The sequence below is a fragment of the Pseudorca crassidens genome, chromosome 5 (genome assembly GCF_039906515.1).
Source record: "Pseudorca crassidens isolate mPseCra1 chromosome 5, mPseCra1.hap1, whole genome shotgun sequence".
NCBI lineage: Eukaryota > Metazoa > Chordata > Mammalia > Artiodactyla > Delphinidae > Pseudorca > Pseudorca crassidens.
In genome coordinates, this window is record NC_090300.1 from 23,207,392 (window position 1) to 23,224,180 (window position 16,789).

The following is a 16,789-nucleotide window of genomic DNA, read 5'->3' on the forward strand; positions in this document are numbered from 1 at the left end:
CAAAATAAGAAGCACCAGACAACACATATATCACTGGATAAAAAACGGCCCACAGGTTACTACTACTCTTTAAAATACTCTTAGTGTTGTGTGCTTCTTAGCAGTGTGTTCCTTTCTTTTTTTTTTTTTTCAATATTGGAAATGGACTCTCCACCCCCAACACAGGCACTATTTATTCCCTTTTCTGATCTACATCCCTCATGCTCAGCTGGCTCTGCGGGGCTGGAACCCACAGAATTCTCTACACAGTCACACCTGTGGCTCTAAAAGGGGTGGATGGCAAGAAGGCGGGGGGAGGGGACCAGGACAATTCTGGTAAAAGGCAGGGCACTTACTAGTTACTGTGTCATTCTGAATAGTGGCTTTTTGACACATAGATGATTTATAGATTGTTTTTAATTCTTGCACAAATATACTATTAGAGTGATTAAGAACAAGGGACAAAGATTTATCTCAAATCTGTGTGGTGGTGGTGAGCTGGTGGGTAGAGGGAAGACATACAATTTTGAAAAAGCTCTCCAAGTGATTCTGAACCGACCCCCCATTCCTCTAGGTAAGAGCAGGTGAGATCTTTTTGTTTCTTGATGGTTAGTTTTTTCTTAATGACTAAGACTAATTGACCCCAGATAATTTAGAAAGAGTTATAATTAGGAAAAGGATTTAGAAAAGTTTAGACTGACTCAACTTTCTATCCTTTAATGGCAAGGATTCCCAGAAAGAAGATACCCTTATTATTTATTTTTTATAAATTTATTTATTTTATTATTATTTATTTTTGGCTGCCTTGGGTCTTCGTTGCTGCACACGGGCTTTCTCTAGTTGCAGCGAGAGGGGGCTACTCTTTGTTGCAGTGCGTGGGCTTCTCATTGCGGTGGCTTCTCTTGTTGCGGAGCACGGGCTCTAGGCACGTGGGCTTCAGTAGTTGTGGCGCATGGGCTTAGTTGCTCTGTGGCATGTGGGGTGTTCCCGGACCCAGGATCGAACCTGTGTCCCCTGCATTGGCAGGCAGATTCTTAACCACTGTGACACCAGGGAAGTCCCAAGATACCCTTTTTAAATACCTTAAAATGGATTCTAAAGATCACTGAATTATACTTTTTCAAGCAGAGATTATAAATATGCTTTGAAGATTTATCAGGGGATATTTTAAAGCACTTATTACAATTAGCATTTTAAATATGTAATTAGTACATAAATTATAGGAGGGCAAGGTCTTGCCTGCCTCGTCCAATGCTGTACATCAATCACGTTTACAGTACATGATTGAGGAACATTTGTGGAATGAACAAATCTGAGACTAAGTGCTCGGCAGCCTCTGTAGCATAAGGGTACTAGAGATAAGAACCAACAAGAACCGCCTTTGGCAATTTAAAAAAAAATGTAAGTAACTCTATTCCTGGTGACATCACAGGCTGTCTAGAGGCTAAGACTAAGCAATATGGTCTCTTGAGCTTCGCATCCTGACACCCCATCCCCAATTTGACATTTTGGTTTCTATAAGCAATAACCACACTTCCACTAAGTTCCCAGAGTAAATCAGGGGTTGCACACTCAAAAGCTCAACAAGGTCAAACCAGACGATGAAAACCAGATGATGAAAACACACGAAGGCGGCTGAGTATAAGGAAAATGGATGCCAGACACTGAATCTGGACCAGGGAGACATGGAGGTGGAACTGTGGCAGACAGGACAGCACGAGCACTGCCCAAGGAGAGGAGCCAGTAGGTGGCTCCGACCTTCAGGTCTCAGGCAGTGAGGGCCCAGGGTTACTGCTGAATGCAAGTTCTGCTGAGTTTCTCAAAGAGAAACTTGAAACTCAAAATTCTGAATTTGAAATCTCAATTTTCATATGTTGGCAGCTACACTGGGAAGACCAAACACAACAGATGTGAGGATTATACTCAGTCCTTAGGCCACTGATTACATTAAACAAAATCACATCCACATTGAGCCCAGCCCAATCCACCAAGTCAAATGTGGACTTTATTTCTCATTCTCAGTCAAAAACATTCACATTCAGAATTCTTGCAGGATGGTCTACATTCTCTTGATCATGTTTCTTACTTTAAAAAAAATCCTTTCAGGAGCCAGAGAAGCTAGCTACTTTGACCTATCTCCTATAAGACAGATAGTAGTGCTCGGTTTGGGCTAGAGGCCTAAACTGTGTGAGTGAACACTAAAATAAAAGTGAATCTCGCCAATGAAAACACCGCGAAACACTTGCCACACTTTCATTTCACAACGTGTTTTCAGGCACGTCCTGAGAATGAGGCAAGAGTCACAGGACTTGGAAGCTCACTCACCGACTGGCAACAAGACCAGACTTCCCGTCAGCAGTTTCAGGCAGAGGCAGGAATTCCCTCCACAGCTCTTGAGTATGCCTAACTATAGATTCTGTCCCCAGAATGATACACTCTAAATTAACTGGACACCCAGGGTCTTACCAAATTTAAGTCCTATACTATATGGTAATATGCATATTCATGAGAAAAGGAGGCATTTTTATTTACCTGTAATTTTGAAAGGTCTTCCATATAATTTTTATCAGCCAAGGATTCAGAGGATATTAAGACATTAACCCACGGACTGATTAAGCCATAATGACTACAGGTGTTTATCTAAAATGTAAAAGAAATTTATCATAAACAAAAATACAACAAAACAAGACTTTCTTCATCCATCCCACAAACAACAAGCAATCCCTAACATTCTGCCGTGTCCCAAAATTTGGTATACATTTTCCTGGTAATGGGAAGAAAGTCTTAGAATGCATTCCCCTGGAAAAGGTTTTAGTTTTGCTGCTTCTCACTGAATAAATCCTCACTAAATATTTCCTAATATTTTAACTTTCAAAAAACTGCAAAGAGGCACTTTCTCACAAAAAGGGCAATACTTCCTTTAAGCTAATTACACTCAAAAAAAGTTAACAGTAATACTGAAAATAATTTTTATTTCTACTACTTTCCTTGGGAGGCAAAATCTCTTCCATAAGTTCTCAAGACAATTCCCATAAAGACTCCCTTATTCAAGCAAACCCACATTAGCCACTCTGTCACTGTGAGGGACAAAGGGGCTGCCAGGGGTCGGGGGGAACAGGAAAGATAAGAGTAGAGTTGTTAGGGCTGCTGCAGACTGCGGAACAGCTCTTGTCTGTGCAGCTGACAGGAAATGGAAGTCTGGTAAGGAAGTCTCTCTCCCACAAGCCTTCTGCAGTTCCTCTCCCAGCAGGGAGGTCTGCAGATGTCTCTTCTCTCATGTTCCACTTCATGACTGTCGCCTAAGGGAGCACAGATGGATTTGGGGAAAAGCCCTTTCTCCCACACTTTGGCTACTGAAGTACCACTGTAGGTGAGTAATATAGGAACAGTAGAAGGCACTCTTTAGGATACAAAAGTGTTTAAAATGTGGGCAACTTCACTCACAGACAAGTTTTAAATGTATTTTTAACTCTTGCTTTAAAAAGATATCCGGTAGGGCTTCCCTGGTGGCGCAGTGGTTGAGAGTCTGCCTGCCGATGCAGGGGACACGGGTTCGTGCCCTGGTCCGGGAAGATCCCACATGCCGCGGAGCGGCTGGGCCCGTGAGCCACGGCCGCTGAGCCTGCGCGTCCGGAGCCTGTGCTCCACAGCGGGAGAGGCCACAACAGTGAGAGGCCCACGTATCGCAAAAAAAAAAAAAAAAAAAAAAAAAGATATCCGGTAATATGAATTACGACTGATTTTATGCTGTTAAAAATAAGAAGGGTCAACAAAAATTAATATAAAAAGAAATAAAAATTTAACAAAAACATAAAACACACACAAAAAACCCCAAAAACAAACAAACAAAAAAATAAGGGTCATTATCATAATGTGTAATGTACATAAAGTTTAATTCACTGTACTATTCCATTATCTTACCAGATCCTCTGATGTTCTCAATGGTGTGGTGTCAGGTGGCTGCCTCTTAGATAATCTCCAGATGTACTGTGATGTGAGCTTGAAAAAGAGTTCCTGAAGTACCACATCTGGGAGACACGCTACCAGCTGAGCTTCCCAAAAGTCTACTAAGAGCTGAGGAATCGTATCTTCATCTTTACCACAGAGCACCTTGAGAACAGTGAAACAAGCCCCCATAGCTCAGATAAATATAGTACTGATCAAGTTACAGCTGGTCTGAATAGCACTCCATCATGTGGGCCAGTATTCAATAATTTATCTCTAGCATTAGTGCCGTGGCAAAAGCGAATTTAGACATTTTAACAGACTCCAGGTTGCATGAACAGAATTTTTCTAGATACATTTTTTAATCTGTACTTTTATAAGTGGTTATGTGTAAGTCTCATTTTTCAATAAACAAATGAAAAATCACTTCTCTTATTCTGCTCCCCGTCCCCCCCACCAACTTCATCAGGCCATCCAGAACAATTGCATTTTCAAAGTGACAAACCTTAAAGAAGGAATCTGCTTCTTCAATTCCAATTTTGTTGTTCTTCTGTAAGCCAAGGACTGAAGCCACAAGCAATCCAGGCTGAGTCTCCTTCAAGTGAACTGCAAATTCAGTTGGAACAATCTGTCCTTTCCTCTGTTGAATCAATAGCCGAGGTTCCAGAATGAAGCCACATACCAACTTCATCTTCAGATAAAAAAAAATTTAGGAACAGAATAAACATTGCATTCATCTTGGAAATACACGCTAGTGAATTCAAGAATCAATGATAAGCCATTAATAATTTATTGTAATCTTCATTTTTTCTTTACAAAGACAAGTTCTAAGGACATCATTGGTAACTGTCTTTGTAGAAGTTATTACTTAATTAAGCATCAAGATGTCCTATTTTGTAGACAGCTTTAAATTGAGGTCTATATAGGATTTTTCAAAATTATGAAAAGAAAATTCATCTTTCTAGAATTCTACTCTTCAAAGTAGAGGACATCTTAGTGCTAACCTGAGACATAATAAGTGCTCAATTAATGTCACTTCTTAATTTCTTTCTCTACTGATTAACTTTTTTGGCTTATGTCCCTAAATGGCCTCTTTTCCAACGGGAAGCTACCTTTTCTTTGATACACCATTCAAATGCCTAATCTCCCACACAGTCATTTGTGATCTTCCCAAATGCAGGCTATTTCTGCAACTACTGCACTCCTAAGACTCAAGGTTAATAACCTACTTGCTGTACTTGAATATACATCACTGTTCTGTTTTCAGGGACAAACCACACCACCCCCTCGTGCCAGGTCAGACTGGCAGCTCAGGGCAGAGCCTGTATACTCTTCACTGCCAAGCACTGTGTTCTGAACATACCTGACACTAAGTTGAAAAGTCTTTGGATACCCATTGCTGCCATTTATCTTTCATTTTTCTTTTTCATTGGACAAATCCAAAGCCCAAGCACTCCCACTTTGGGCCACTTCCTTTTTAATACTAAGTCTATCTTCCTTTACAACTAAGAAAAAAATGAGCTACACAGAAGCCAGAAAAAAACTAAACACCTCAGGACCACTGAGTCCTATTTTAGCTTGCTGTTAATTCCAGGCAGGGCACCGTACCTCTGAATGGCTTTTCATTTCATTTCTGTGCATGTCAAGATCTCTCATTTTCAAAGCCATTGCTGCCTTGGTCAATGTCACTAAGACCGATGAAAATCCAGAAGTATCCAGCTTCCTTAAATAGCTTATGGCAGTTAAAGGATCAATATTCTTCATAGAAGGACTACAGAGAATATGGGGCAGTTGCTTCGGCTCAGCGACATAAAACATCTGAACCACTTTTGCTGCCAATTCCTTTGGTGAGCGTAAACAAGAAATAAAAGGTCAGTCAGCTGATAGAAAGCAACAAAATCAGCAAAAAAAAAAAAAAAAAAAAAAAAGATAAAAAGCCAAGATACAAACATTCCAATTAAGATAAAATTACAGTACTATGCTTCGATTTAAAAAGAGAGTTTGATGGTGATAGCGTGGGAGAGCTGAGATGACCTAAAGTGATCTCTTTGCTGAGTTATAATGAAGAAAAAGCAGGGAAAGTGTATACCAAGTTGTGGCCAGCATTTCTAATTTTAACAAGAGTTCAGAAGAAGAAAACAAATATTGGATTAAATTATACTCAAAAGTCCATTATAGAAAATTACTGTTTAATACAAAATTTACTTATATTTAATGTACAAAATATACTTAATATTTATAAGAGAAAATTTCATTTCTCTTAAAACCTTAAAACACTTGGTATCACAATACCCAACTTTGCATACTGGCATTCAACTCTTTAAAAATACATGAGGAGCTAAAAATGATCCTTGATAATGTCTGAAGGTTGCTGGGCCAGGATTTCACAAGGGAAACTTTGGACACCTGGAGAGTGGGGCAACTAGGGTTGTGAAAAGGGCTGCAGATGAGAAGAAGGCAGGCAAAGCCCAGGTTCTATGTCATTCTTCTAAAGACATGCCGCTGTCAAATTGGGCAGGTCACTCAACCACAGTGGACCACACCCCCCTGTCTATGTAATGAGAAAGTATGAGAAGATGATTATAAGTTCTCTTCCAAGCTGTAATTCTGAGTATTATTAATGAAGAAAAGGGCACACTAATTACCTTTTTTAGGAAAAAAAGACTATAATACCAATGAAAAATACTTGGAACTTGATTTCTCAACAGAATTACATAAAATAAATTGCTAAAATGAAAAATTAAAAATATTAGATATAACTAAATAGAAAACTGTATTCACTTCACTTAATTCTTCATCCAGGTTTTCATAAAGTGAATGATTAATGTAAAAGATTAATCCCCTCTCGTATTTCTGCGTTCCATCCTCTAATGCCCAGTCCACTCGGGCCAAAACTTCAGCCATAGACAAACCAGACATCTTATAGTATGGCAAGGCGAGGTGGGAATACTGGGTGTCAAGCCTAAAGGGAAGGAAGTAAAAAAAAAAAAAAAAAAAAAACTTCAGATTTGTCATGTTTAAGTTTGGATGTCTAACACATTTAATAATAAAACAGACATGATTTCCGGAAGACATAAATCTCAAAATACTTTTCTATGGCCATTAGGAGTTGGAACAAACTCCTGAGTTTTGTTCTGCAAAGTCATCCTAATTAATGTAGCTTCTTTTTGCTTGCTCATAAGAAAAACAAAAACAATTCATTAAGTGAATTTTAATATTCATAATGTGGCTCTAAAATAATGGTGTTTATAAGTAGGAAAAGTCTTTTATCAATTTATAATGATTCCCATGGGTCAAGTAAGCCTTGGAAACAATTATATATGAAAAATATTATAAAGATCATTCTCATCTGGACAATGGCTACAGGATTTGTTCATTTTGTGAAAATTATTGTGACTTGTACACTTATTACTTGTGTACTCTTCTACGTGTATAACTCCATTAAAATTTTTTTTTAAGTTTCCTCAAAAAGCTTAAATATTGAGTAATGGTTACCATTAAATCTATTAACATAAAAAAAAAGATCATTCTCAAAAAGAGAAATCACTATTGATCCTAGTGTCCTTTTCTGACATCATAAAAGCACTGACTACTAAGATTAAAATCACAGAGTGTCCAACTTGTATCTCTCCCTTAAAGCTCATAGTAATATGGTTGTCTCAGGGATGTTCACTGGTCATGCCCCACCCCCGCCCAAAGGTCTGAAAAGAAACTTCAAATTCCTAAGTTAACTGATGGGAGACTCATGAACTGCTCATCCAATAAACTGTAAGTCCTTGAAGGCAGGCAACAGGTCGTGCTCATCTCTCTAAGCTTAGCCCAGTACCTGACCCACAGGATGTGCTAAACAAATGCTGTGGCATAAATGAATAACTAAACCACCTCCCCTCATGCGTCCTCCCATTTGTCAGGTAACTGCCAGAGGTGGAAAAGTTAGTAAGCACACCTGAAGCTCAGGATGGCTTCTCTGACAAGTTTCCAAGTAGCATCACCAACCTGCTGTAGCAGTCTCCAAGGTGCCCACAGCTTTCTTTAAATGCTTCTAAAAGCTCGGCTTTTTCTCCAGGTTCCAGCTGACTGGCATCCATCAGGGCAGCTCTCACTAACAGGTGAGCCTCGCTGAGAAGGTGGATGCAGCTCTGCGTTTTTGCAGTCTTGTAGGTGTTACTGTAGTCTACCTAACACAAAAAAGGCAAGCAGCTAATGTTGCTTTAGACATCTCCCCAAAGTTTCCCAGTTCTTAAGAATATCTACCCAGTTGGTTACTAAAGTCAATATCTGAACACATTAAATCCTAAAAAATAAAAAGTGGTTATTTGTCATTCTGATAAGGCCTAGCTAAAGTGGTTTTCTTTTCCCCCACGATCTATGAGCCAGTTTAACACACACATGATTGTAACTATTCTCTTGTTAAACAGTGCTAATCATTAGAGAAGGTACAATTAATACTGTAATGCTAATAATACTGTTAACTTAGCAATAATTTGATCACAATTTGATAAGGCTAATGAACATATCTGAAAACCTTAACTTTATTTTTAAGTTCTATGATTTAAATCTTTCTCAAATTCAGATTGAGTATGCTTCCTTTATCTTAGTTTCAATCTGTGAATTTAGGTTCTGCTAGATCTATTTCTGTAACTTACAGTGGGCTTATAAAAATTATCACTAGCTAGGACTTCCCTGGTGGTGCAGTGGTTAAGAATCTGCCTGCCAAGGCAGAGGACGTGGGTTCGATCCCTGGTCTGGGAAGATCCCAAGTGCCTTGGAGCAACTAAGCCTGTGGGCCACAGCTACTGAGCCTGTGCTCTACAGCCTGCGAGCAACAACTACTGAGCCCATGTGCCGCAACTACTGAAGCCTGCGCACTCTAGGGCCCGTGTGCTGCAACTACTGAGCCCGCGTACCGCAATTACAGAAGCCCAAGCGCCTAGAGCTCGTGCTCCATGACAAGAGAAGCCACTGCAATGAGAAGTCTGTGCACCACAACGAAGAATAGCCCCTGCTCACCGCAACTAGAGAAGGCCCGCGCACAGCAATGAAGACCCAATGCGGCTAAAAATAAATAAAATTAAAAAAAAGATTATCACTAGCTAATCTGAGTCAATCAGTATTTTTAGACTCCAGTAGGCAAATCACCTAGATGACGTCTAAGACTTTCAATTAAGCAAGACTGAAAACACAGAACAAAGCTGATAAAATTATCAGCATTAAAATGCCAGGGCCAAATCAGGCAAAACCTTCACCCGATGACCAAAATTAACATTACTAGTGAAGGGCAAATGAATATTCTGCACCTCCCAGTGTGATACTCTGAGAAAGATACGTCACCTACACAATGTTCTGGCCAAGAAGAAGAATATACAACCTGAATCTAATCATGAGAAATGATATGAAATGAGAAATGAAATGAAATGAAAAAATAAATTTTTAAAAGGTGGCAGGGGGAGAAATATTTTTCAAAACTGTTATAAAACGAAGAGTGGAATCTAAAAATACAACAAGCTAGTGAATAAAACAAAAAAGACACAGACTCACAGATACAGAGAACAAACTAGTGGTTACCAGTGAAGATAAGAGAGGGAGATTAAGAGGTACAAATTACTACGTATAAAATAAATAAGCTACAAGGATATATTGTACAACACAGGGAATATAGCCAATATTTTATAATAACTACAAATGGATTATAACCTTTCAAAACTGTGAATCACTATGTTTATACCTGTAACTTATAATATTGTACGTCAACTATACTTCAACAAAAAAAAACAAAAAAAATTTTTTTAAATAAAACAAAGAAAGGCTGTGAACATATTCTGGATTAAAGGAGCTAAAGAGACGTGACAGTTAAATACATTACTTGATGGATCCTGGACCTGGGGCAGGAGGTGCTGGGGGCTTCTACTAGGCCATTATTGAGTCAATTGACAAAACTGGAATATGAACCATAGACTAAAGTATTGTGTCATTGTTAAATTTTCTGAAGCATGTGTGTGTGTCCTGTGGTTATATAAGCAAATATCTCAATTCTTAGGAAACATGCACTGAAATATTTAGGAGCCTTAGGCTATGACGTATGCAATATACCTTCCAATGGATCAGGAGAAAATAGACATGCGTGCTTGCGCATTTGTACAAGAGTGCAAAAAAGAAGAAAAGAGAGGGAGAAACAAAGGGAGTATAATGTTGGCTATGGGCAAATCTGTGTGGGGAATACACAGGTTTTACTTGTACTATTCTTATTCTTGCAACTTTTCTGTAGGTTTGAAATTATTTCAAAATAAAGAGTTGATAAAAATTGTCAGGGATGAGTAGGCAGTTGTCACTCTTAGAAGAGGAAGAAGGATGCCTATGGGACAATGCTACAAGTGCTGCAGTGCCCTGGGACTATCTGCTAATATTTCAAAGAAGTGTGAGACAGGGACATATGATCTAAGATTTCTTTCGGCTCCATTTCATGGTTCTCTTTGCTAGGGTTCAAAATAAAGGTCAAAGGCTACTTATGTTTAGACTGGCTAATCAATTCTCATAGGAGAGTGGGTATGAACAAGGGAATCTTATTTTAGTGAAGGGAATTTCTCCTGGCTCCTCAAATATCAGGAGCTGTGAAAACAAGAAGGTGAAGATAATACACTGTACTGTCAGACAGAGCCTGGAAGCTGGCTGGCTGTGGCATTCTGCATGTACGATAATTAGAATCAATTTCTAGTCATCAATTAGACTGTAAAAATTTCTACCAGTAAGAATTAGAAGTCTGAAAGGAATACCATTTCTTTGTACAGTTGCACTGGTGAGATCGTATTCACAATATACAAATTCCACCCAGCCTCAGCTACAGGAGGTGTTTTGAGATTAACACTGGTACCTTTTCTAGAACTAAAAGCAAAACAAAGGACAAGAATTATAAGACATATTATTAATAAACGGGAATTTTAAATGGTAAATATTAGATACCTAAAATATTGTAATTATGATATCATTTTCATTTAGTATTTTCTTTGTTGATTAACTACACAGTCGATTTTTAGAGAACATTAGTGCACAATGCTACGTAGGCCAAACAGCACTTAACATACTACACTCTCGCGGACTGATAAACCAAGCACTTGCAATTCATTCCACAAGTATTGTTAAATAGGCAATAAGTTCACAGAACAGGCAAGAGTCCTCAAAAGGAAGAAAGGCTTGGATATGGCCTTCATGAGGCCAAGGGCTGCTGGGAAAATGCAAAAGACAGAACTGAACATCTGCTGGAGGCACACTACCTTATCTCTTGCTTTCACTACATGATGCATTTTCTGTAGTATGCAATCTTTTAAAAATGCAGACCCTAGACCAAATGCATTTTCAAATAAATCAGAATTTTTTGAAAAATCATTTAAAAATATATACTACTTTTAAGATGTCAAATGTGTGAGATTACAAGCTATTTTTCCTCTCGCCAGAAAGCTTTTAGGATCAGTCAGTCTCAGACCACTTTGTGCACACTCTAAGTGAGCAGTTACCCAAGGGAATCTGGTTATTCCTGCCGGTGGAACAAAGCACAGGCACAAATAATTCAGAAAAGCTTAAACTTATGTTGAAAATGGAAAACAATGTTAGACTTGAAATACAATCTGTGTTCCTCTCCTGCAAACAGATTTCTTTCCTACTTCATTTTCCATAGAGGACTGTTCAAATTAGATTGCATTCCCTACCACTAAGTTCACAGTATAGAAAACATCGAATAGAAGCATTAACCTCTCTGGAATTAAGCATTCTATTCCAAACAATGTGAAAGCAAAAAACCGAAGTGTCAACCTGAGATTAGAATAATAATGCACTTTTACTCTAAGGTAGATTAACACATAATCTATACATCATGAATGTGCTTTAAGGTAAGAAATGCATTGTTAATTTCTTTTTCATTGAAATACCAGAAAATAATCTTTGGATAAAAATGTAGCCACTTAAAGGCCAAAGAAGAAAAATAATAAAGAGCCTTGTCACTTGGATCAGCATAAGAGGCTCTGTCTTACTTGTTAATTACACAAAAAAGGCATGCCCTTTAACTTCTTATCTAAAACACCACAGATATTTACTGAACTAATTTTATACTTCACCTTCTTCTAAAAGTTCAAGGTCAATTATAAAGGATATTATAGAGATCATCAGAAACTTCTTTTCTTACTCTGGAATAAGAACACCTAGAAAAGCTATCTGATCATTCAAAGCTTTCATTTAAAAAAATATCAACAAAGATGTATGCAAAATATAGCAGTAACAATTCATTGCAGAAACTTTCGCAGGAATGTCTGGGGGTGAGGGGATGCTTACAGAAGCCTCTTGGGTGACTCTCTTCTCTCAGGAATTGTTTCAGGGTCTGCCTTGGTCAGAAGTATAATGTGGTTTTTAAAGTGACAGATGGCTTTCAAGCCTATGAAAAGCTGTATTCTTAAAGCACAGACATCCATACTGACAGGTGGGCAAGCCTAATAAGGAAAAAAAATCGGAAATTTAGCTAAGGAATAAAGTGCATGAATTTTAATCTTCAAAAATCAATGTATTTGATACAATGTCTCCTTCCCCCTCACTCTCCTCCCAAATAATTCAAATTCCTATTCTTATCAGAGTAAGAGGTTATCCTATCTAAACTATTTAACCAACTATCTCATCCATGTGTCTGCCAAAGGGCTACTTAGTATCTGTTGACTTTGATTTAAGGAATGCAGAGAGTGGGTTACACCTGAGGCCCCTCAAAGCTGCGGGAACTCTCTGCCTTACAGAGACCCTCCAGGAGCCCAGCCCTGGGCTGATTACCTGCCACCCAGGAAATTCCCCACTAACAGTGGGCTGGCTCAGGGTACGTTCAAGTGGCCTCTTTAGACAAAACGAGACACTATAAAAGGACATTGTACTTCAGGTAGAGTACATAAAATGGTTTCTTAGTGGTTGCGTGTGTACGAAAGAAACACTCTCATGTTCCGATGGCTTCTGTTAGCTCTGTAGATGTGAACACTGCCTGCAACAGCCAACAGGCTGGGGTGTGTCAGGCAAACTGGAGGAAATCCTGGACCAGGAGCCAGCCTCCTGTCCTTATAAGGGACCATTCACTCAAGTAGAATGGATACGGAATATAATGGAAGAGCTCTTTCTGCGACTCACAAAATGATGCTGCCAGGCCTCCCCCTCTCCTCCATTAATGCTGTTTTGATTCTGAGGTCATCTTCATTGTCCCTTTTGTACAAAGCACATGGGGGAAAACCTCCATCTATTTTGACATTCCTAAGAATAGTTAGGTTGGCCTTGGCGATGCTGAGCCAGCATCTCAGAGGAAAGGGAAATGAAGATCGCGTGTACTTTGGTCCCGACTCTGAGGTTGTGAAACCTTTCTCAGACACCGCAGCTCCCAAAGCCTGAGTCAGCAAGGGAGCAAAACGATGGTGTGCTCATTCAGGGGCATCTAGGATTTCAGAATGGTGGAATCGCAGGGAAGGGGGAGCCGGGAGGTGTGATCACCGTCCTTCCCTCTGCCACCTTCGGGAGGACTGGCCTCAGGGGCAGCGTTCCCCACCAGCTGCCCATCTCTCCTCTTTTCTACCTTCCTTTCTTCTGTGTTCCTTCCCTCTGGTTTTATGAGACTCTGAGAAGGCCTAGAACTGAGATTTATTTCCAAATGCAGATTGATCCTACCTCAATCTGTTATGTACCCCTCACTCCACCATCACTACCTACACAAGTCTATGTCTCTCTGAGGCTTAAAGCAAAAAACAAGGGGCTTCCCTGGTGGCACAGTGGTTGAGAGTCCACCTGCCGATGCAGGGGACACGGGTTCGTGCCCCGGTCTGGGAGGATCCCACATGCCGCGGAGCGGCTGGGCCCGTGAGCCATGGCCGCTGAGCCTGCGCGTCTGGAGCCTGTGCTCCGCAACGGGAAAGGCCACAACAGTGAGAGGCCCGCGTACGGCAAAAAAAAAAAAAAAAAAATCTCCTGAAAAGGCTATGTGTATATCTTAAACACAGACAGAAAGGCATGGGAAAGCTATGATTCTTATTTCCCAAGAGGCTGAGGGTAGGCAGTAAGCCTGGTCAGCAGCAGAAAGTGATAGGCAGCCCGTAACAAAAAAGAACTCAGACACAATTTCCAGAAAACGCCAGTGCATTTCACAATTTGGGTGACAGTGATAATGGAAGAGTGCCTCGGACACATTAAGTACTACACACCATCATCACTGAACATTCATTTTTCCAGAAAAAGGCGTTCCAGGTGCCAGATGGACATTAACATGTGAAATAGAGGCCATCATAACTTGGGGGTTCCCTACAGCACGGATATGCACAACAAACACCCATTCAAATAGCTTATGCTCCGGGGGTAAAACTGCACATGAGGAGTATGATGCAAATGATCAGCGTATTTCTGAGAACAGAAAATTCAAGGTCAGAAAACAGAGAATTTCATCATAACACTGCCTCTGTTTATTTGGCGGTCAAGAGCTTTTCAGAGACTAAGCGTATTACTACTCACTAAAAACGAGGTTATAGATCTAGAATGTCCATTTACACTAGATCAAAACTACAGAACTACAGGAAAGTTGTTGAAGGCTTTGTAAAACGATTAAAGAATTAAAGGCATATCTGATAACAGTATAAATAAATCATCCGAAAGCACTGTATTCACTTTTGTGCTCTTGAATATACTGATTTCTGTACTGTTTTGTTCACAGCTCTATACAATGGCCACCAATACTTCTATTAAATGAATAAAATTGTAGTACACCATAGCTGTGAAGTGCTCTCTCTGAAGTTACACTATATATATATTCTTTACCAAATTTTTAAAACTATGCATTCTATCTAAATTCTGAGTAAAATGCTTTCAAAGTAATCTTAAAAATTACCATCTACACCACGAATCACAAAATGCTTATCATTTTACATTCCAACATTCTAATTGAAAAAAACAAGACTTTAATGTTTGCCAGGCTTAGACACGAAGAGCAAATTTGCAAGCACTCATACTGTGATCTTTAGGTTGCACCGTCATAAGCCAGCTCTAACCTTCAGGGTGGTGTCCACATACGGGTCCTCCTCCCGAGCGGCCGCCGCACTGCACCGCACTGTGTAACACTGCAGGTTGTTACTGAGGAAGAGGAGAGATGCCACTGAACAAACTGGAGGCCAGGAACCAATGTGCCCACCGTTGGGAGGATTTCACAGGAGCACAGAGCAATGGCAGGGGTCGGGGAAGACCCAAGTATGTGTCAATGCTGACAAGTTAGGCTACTTCTTAACAAGGAGAGTACCTCAGAAACCCTATGGAGTGCTTTTTAAATACATGACTGGTCCCCACTCACTCCTACCCAAATCATAATCTCTAGGGGCTGAATTAAGACACGTATATTTCTACAAAGCTCCTTGTGTGACATACACTCCTAGTTAAGAACCATGGATCTGGGTCAATACCCTCATCTTATAGACAAAATGATGCCCCTGGGATCTGCCCAAAGTACAGAGAGGTGACTATTAAAGCCAAGGTTAGAACCCAAGTTTACTGATTATTATCTCGGGATGAAATGGAGCCTGGATTATGCTGCCCAACACACTTAGATTATGCAAACCCAATCCAATGGTAGAGAAAATCAGAGACTGTCTGAAGGAACCTTCAGAATTACCTAGTCCAGCAGCTTGTTTTTAAAGATTAGGGCCTGCAAGGTACATGATTGGTCCAAGTCCTCTCTGGAGAATGGAGTTAAATTAGACCCCAGGTCTCCTCACTCTTCACACTCCTCTAGCTCTTTCCACAACCCCAGGCTATGTCTGCACAGCAAAGCAACCCGGAGACCCCACAGTAAGTGCTTGGAGACTTACAAGTCAACCCTCCAACACTGACATTGAAAACCATCAATGTTTAACTTAGAAATTGATACAAAACCCATCTTGTCGTGGGTTCCCAGGAATGATTTTTAAAAACAAATCAGAGGGCTTCCCGGGTGGCTCAGTGGTTAAGAATCAGCCTGCCAATGCAGGGGACACGGGTTCAAGCCCTGGCCCGGGAAGATCCCACATGCAACTAAGCCCGTGCACCACAACTACTGAGCCTACGAGCCACAATTACTGAAGCCCGTGCGCCTAGAGCCTGTGCTCCGCAACAAGAGAAGCCACGGCAATCAGAAGCCCGTGCACTGCAACGAAGCGTAGCCCCTGCTCGCCACAACTAGAGAAAGCCCGTGCGCAGCAACAAAGACCCAGCGTAGCCAAAATAAATAAATAAATAAAATTTTTTAAAAAATCAGAACGTGAGAGAAGTAAAAATGAACTCTATTGAAATAAAGAAATGAAGGACTAAAGCAAATCTAACAATAACCTTAAAATAGAAGAAATACTTCTTTAACAAGAGAATCATTCTGACATTTTCACAGCTGCGAGACTTGGCACGATGTAGAGGCGTCAGTCAGGACTCTCCATCTGTTTGCTGGGGCTTCCACTTTGGTCTCAGCCCACTGTCAACTGTGTCCATGTCCAGAGAGCTCTAGGATGTGACCTCTGGAGTCATGACAATAGCTGGGACGGTAGCACCGCCGCTTAGAAATCTGGGGTAGAGGGTGCCCTCACGAAGAAAACTAAACAGAAGGGACTTTGAGATACTGGGAACCAAAAGAAGTACCTGCAGTGGGGCCAGGATGACAGGTCAGAGTAGCTATGACCACAAAGATGACCTTTAGGTTCTAGAGAGAAAAAGGCTGCATCCTCCAACTCACCTCCAGCAACATTAATCCAGCTATTAGCGGTAGCTGGAATACTAAGCAGCAGTATAAGAGAAGAACAAAGTGAACTGAAGTGTGCTGGCCTGGAAAGACGTCCAGGATACGCTGCTAAGCGAA

At 40.3% G+C, this 16,789-nt stretch overlaps 2 protein-coding genes across 11 annotated transcripts in view; one reads left to right on the forward strand and one right to left on the reverse strand.

Moving 5' to 3' along the window:
• The window catches only part of CP (ceruloplasmin), a 74,549-nt gene extending 70,199 nt beyond the window's left edge, over positions 1-4,350 (forward strand). Inside the window, exon 20 of the mRNA XM_067737530.1 lies at positions 3,904-4,350. The gene's annotated coding sequence lies outside the window, so the exon portion shown is untranslated. The remainder of the gene's footprint in view (positions 1-3,903) is intronic.
• Positions 1-16,789, reverse strand: part of HPS3 (HPS3 biogenesis of lysosomal organelles complex 2 subunit 1) — a 94,238-nt gene that overhangs the window by 55,867 nt on the left and 21,582 nt on the right. For 7 of the 10 annotated variants that reach the window (XR_010943469.1, XR_010943466.1, XR_010943467.1 and 4 more), the window contains exons 6-14: positions 14,967-15,048; positions 12,244-12,398; positions 10,695-10,803; positions 7,921-8,102; positions 6,706-6,886; positions 5,533-5,766; positions 4,430-4,615; positions 3,901-4,089; positions 2,512-2,619 (exon numbers count right to left, since the gene is read on the reverse strand). Coding sequence is in view for 6 of the 10 variants with exons in the window: in XM_067737539.1 (XP_067593640.1) it covers positions 2,512-2,619; positions 3,901-4,089; positions 4,430-4,615; positions 5,533-5,766; positions 6,706-6,886; positions 7,921-8,102; positions 10,695-10,803; positions 12,244-12,398; positions 14,967-15,048 (1,426 nt within the window). In the remaining 4 variants the exon portion in view is untranslated. Of the gene's footprint in view, positions 1-112; positions 994-2,511; positions 2,620-3,900; positions 4,090-4,429; positions 4,616-5,532; positions 5,767-6,705; positions 6,887-7,920; positions 8,103-10,694; positions 10,804-12,243; positions 12,399-14,966; positions 15,049-16,789 lie in introns of those variants that run through there. The other 3 variants (XM_067737543.1, XM_067737540.1, XM_067737542.1) reach the window with 3 other exon arrangements.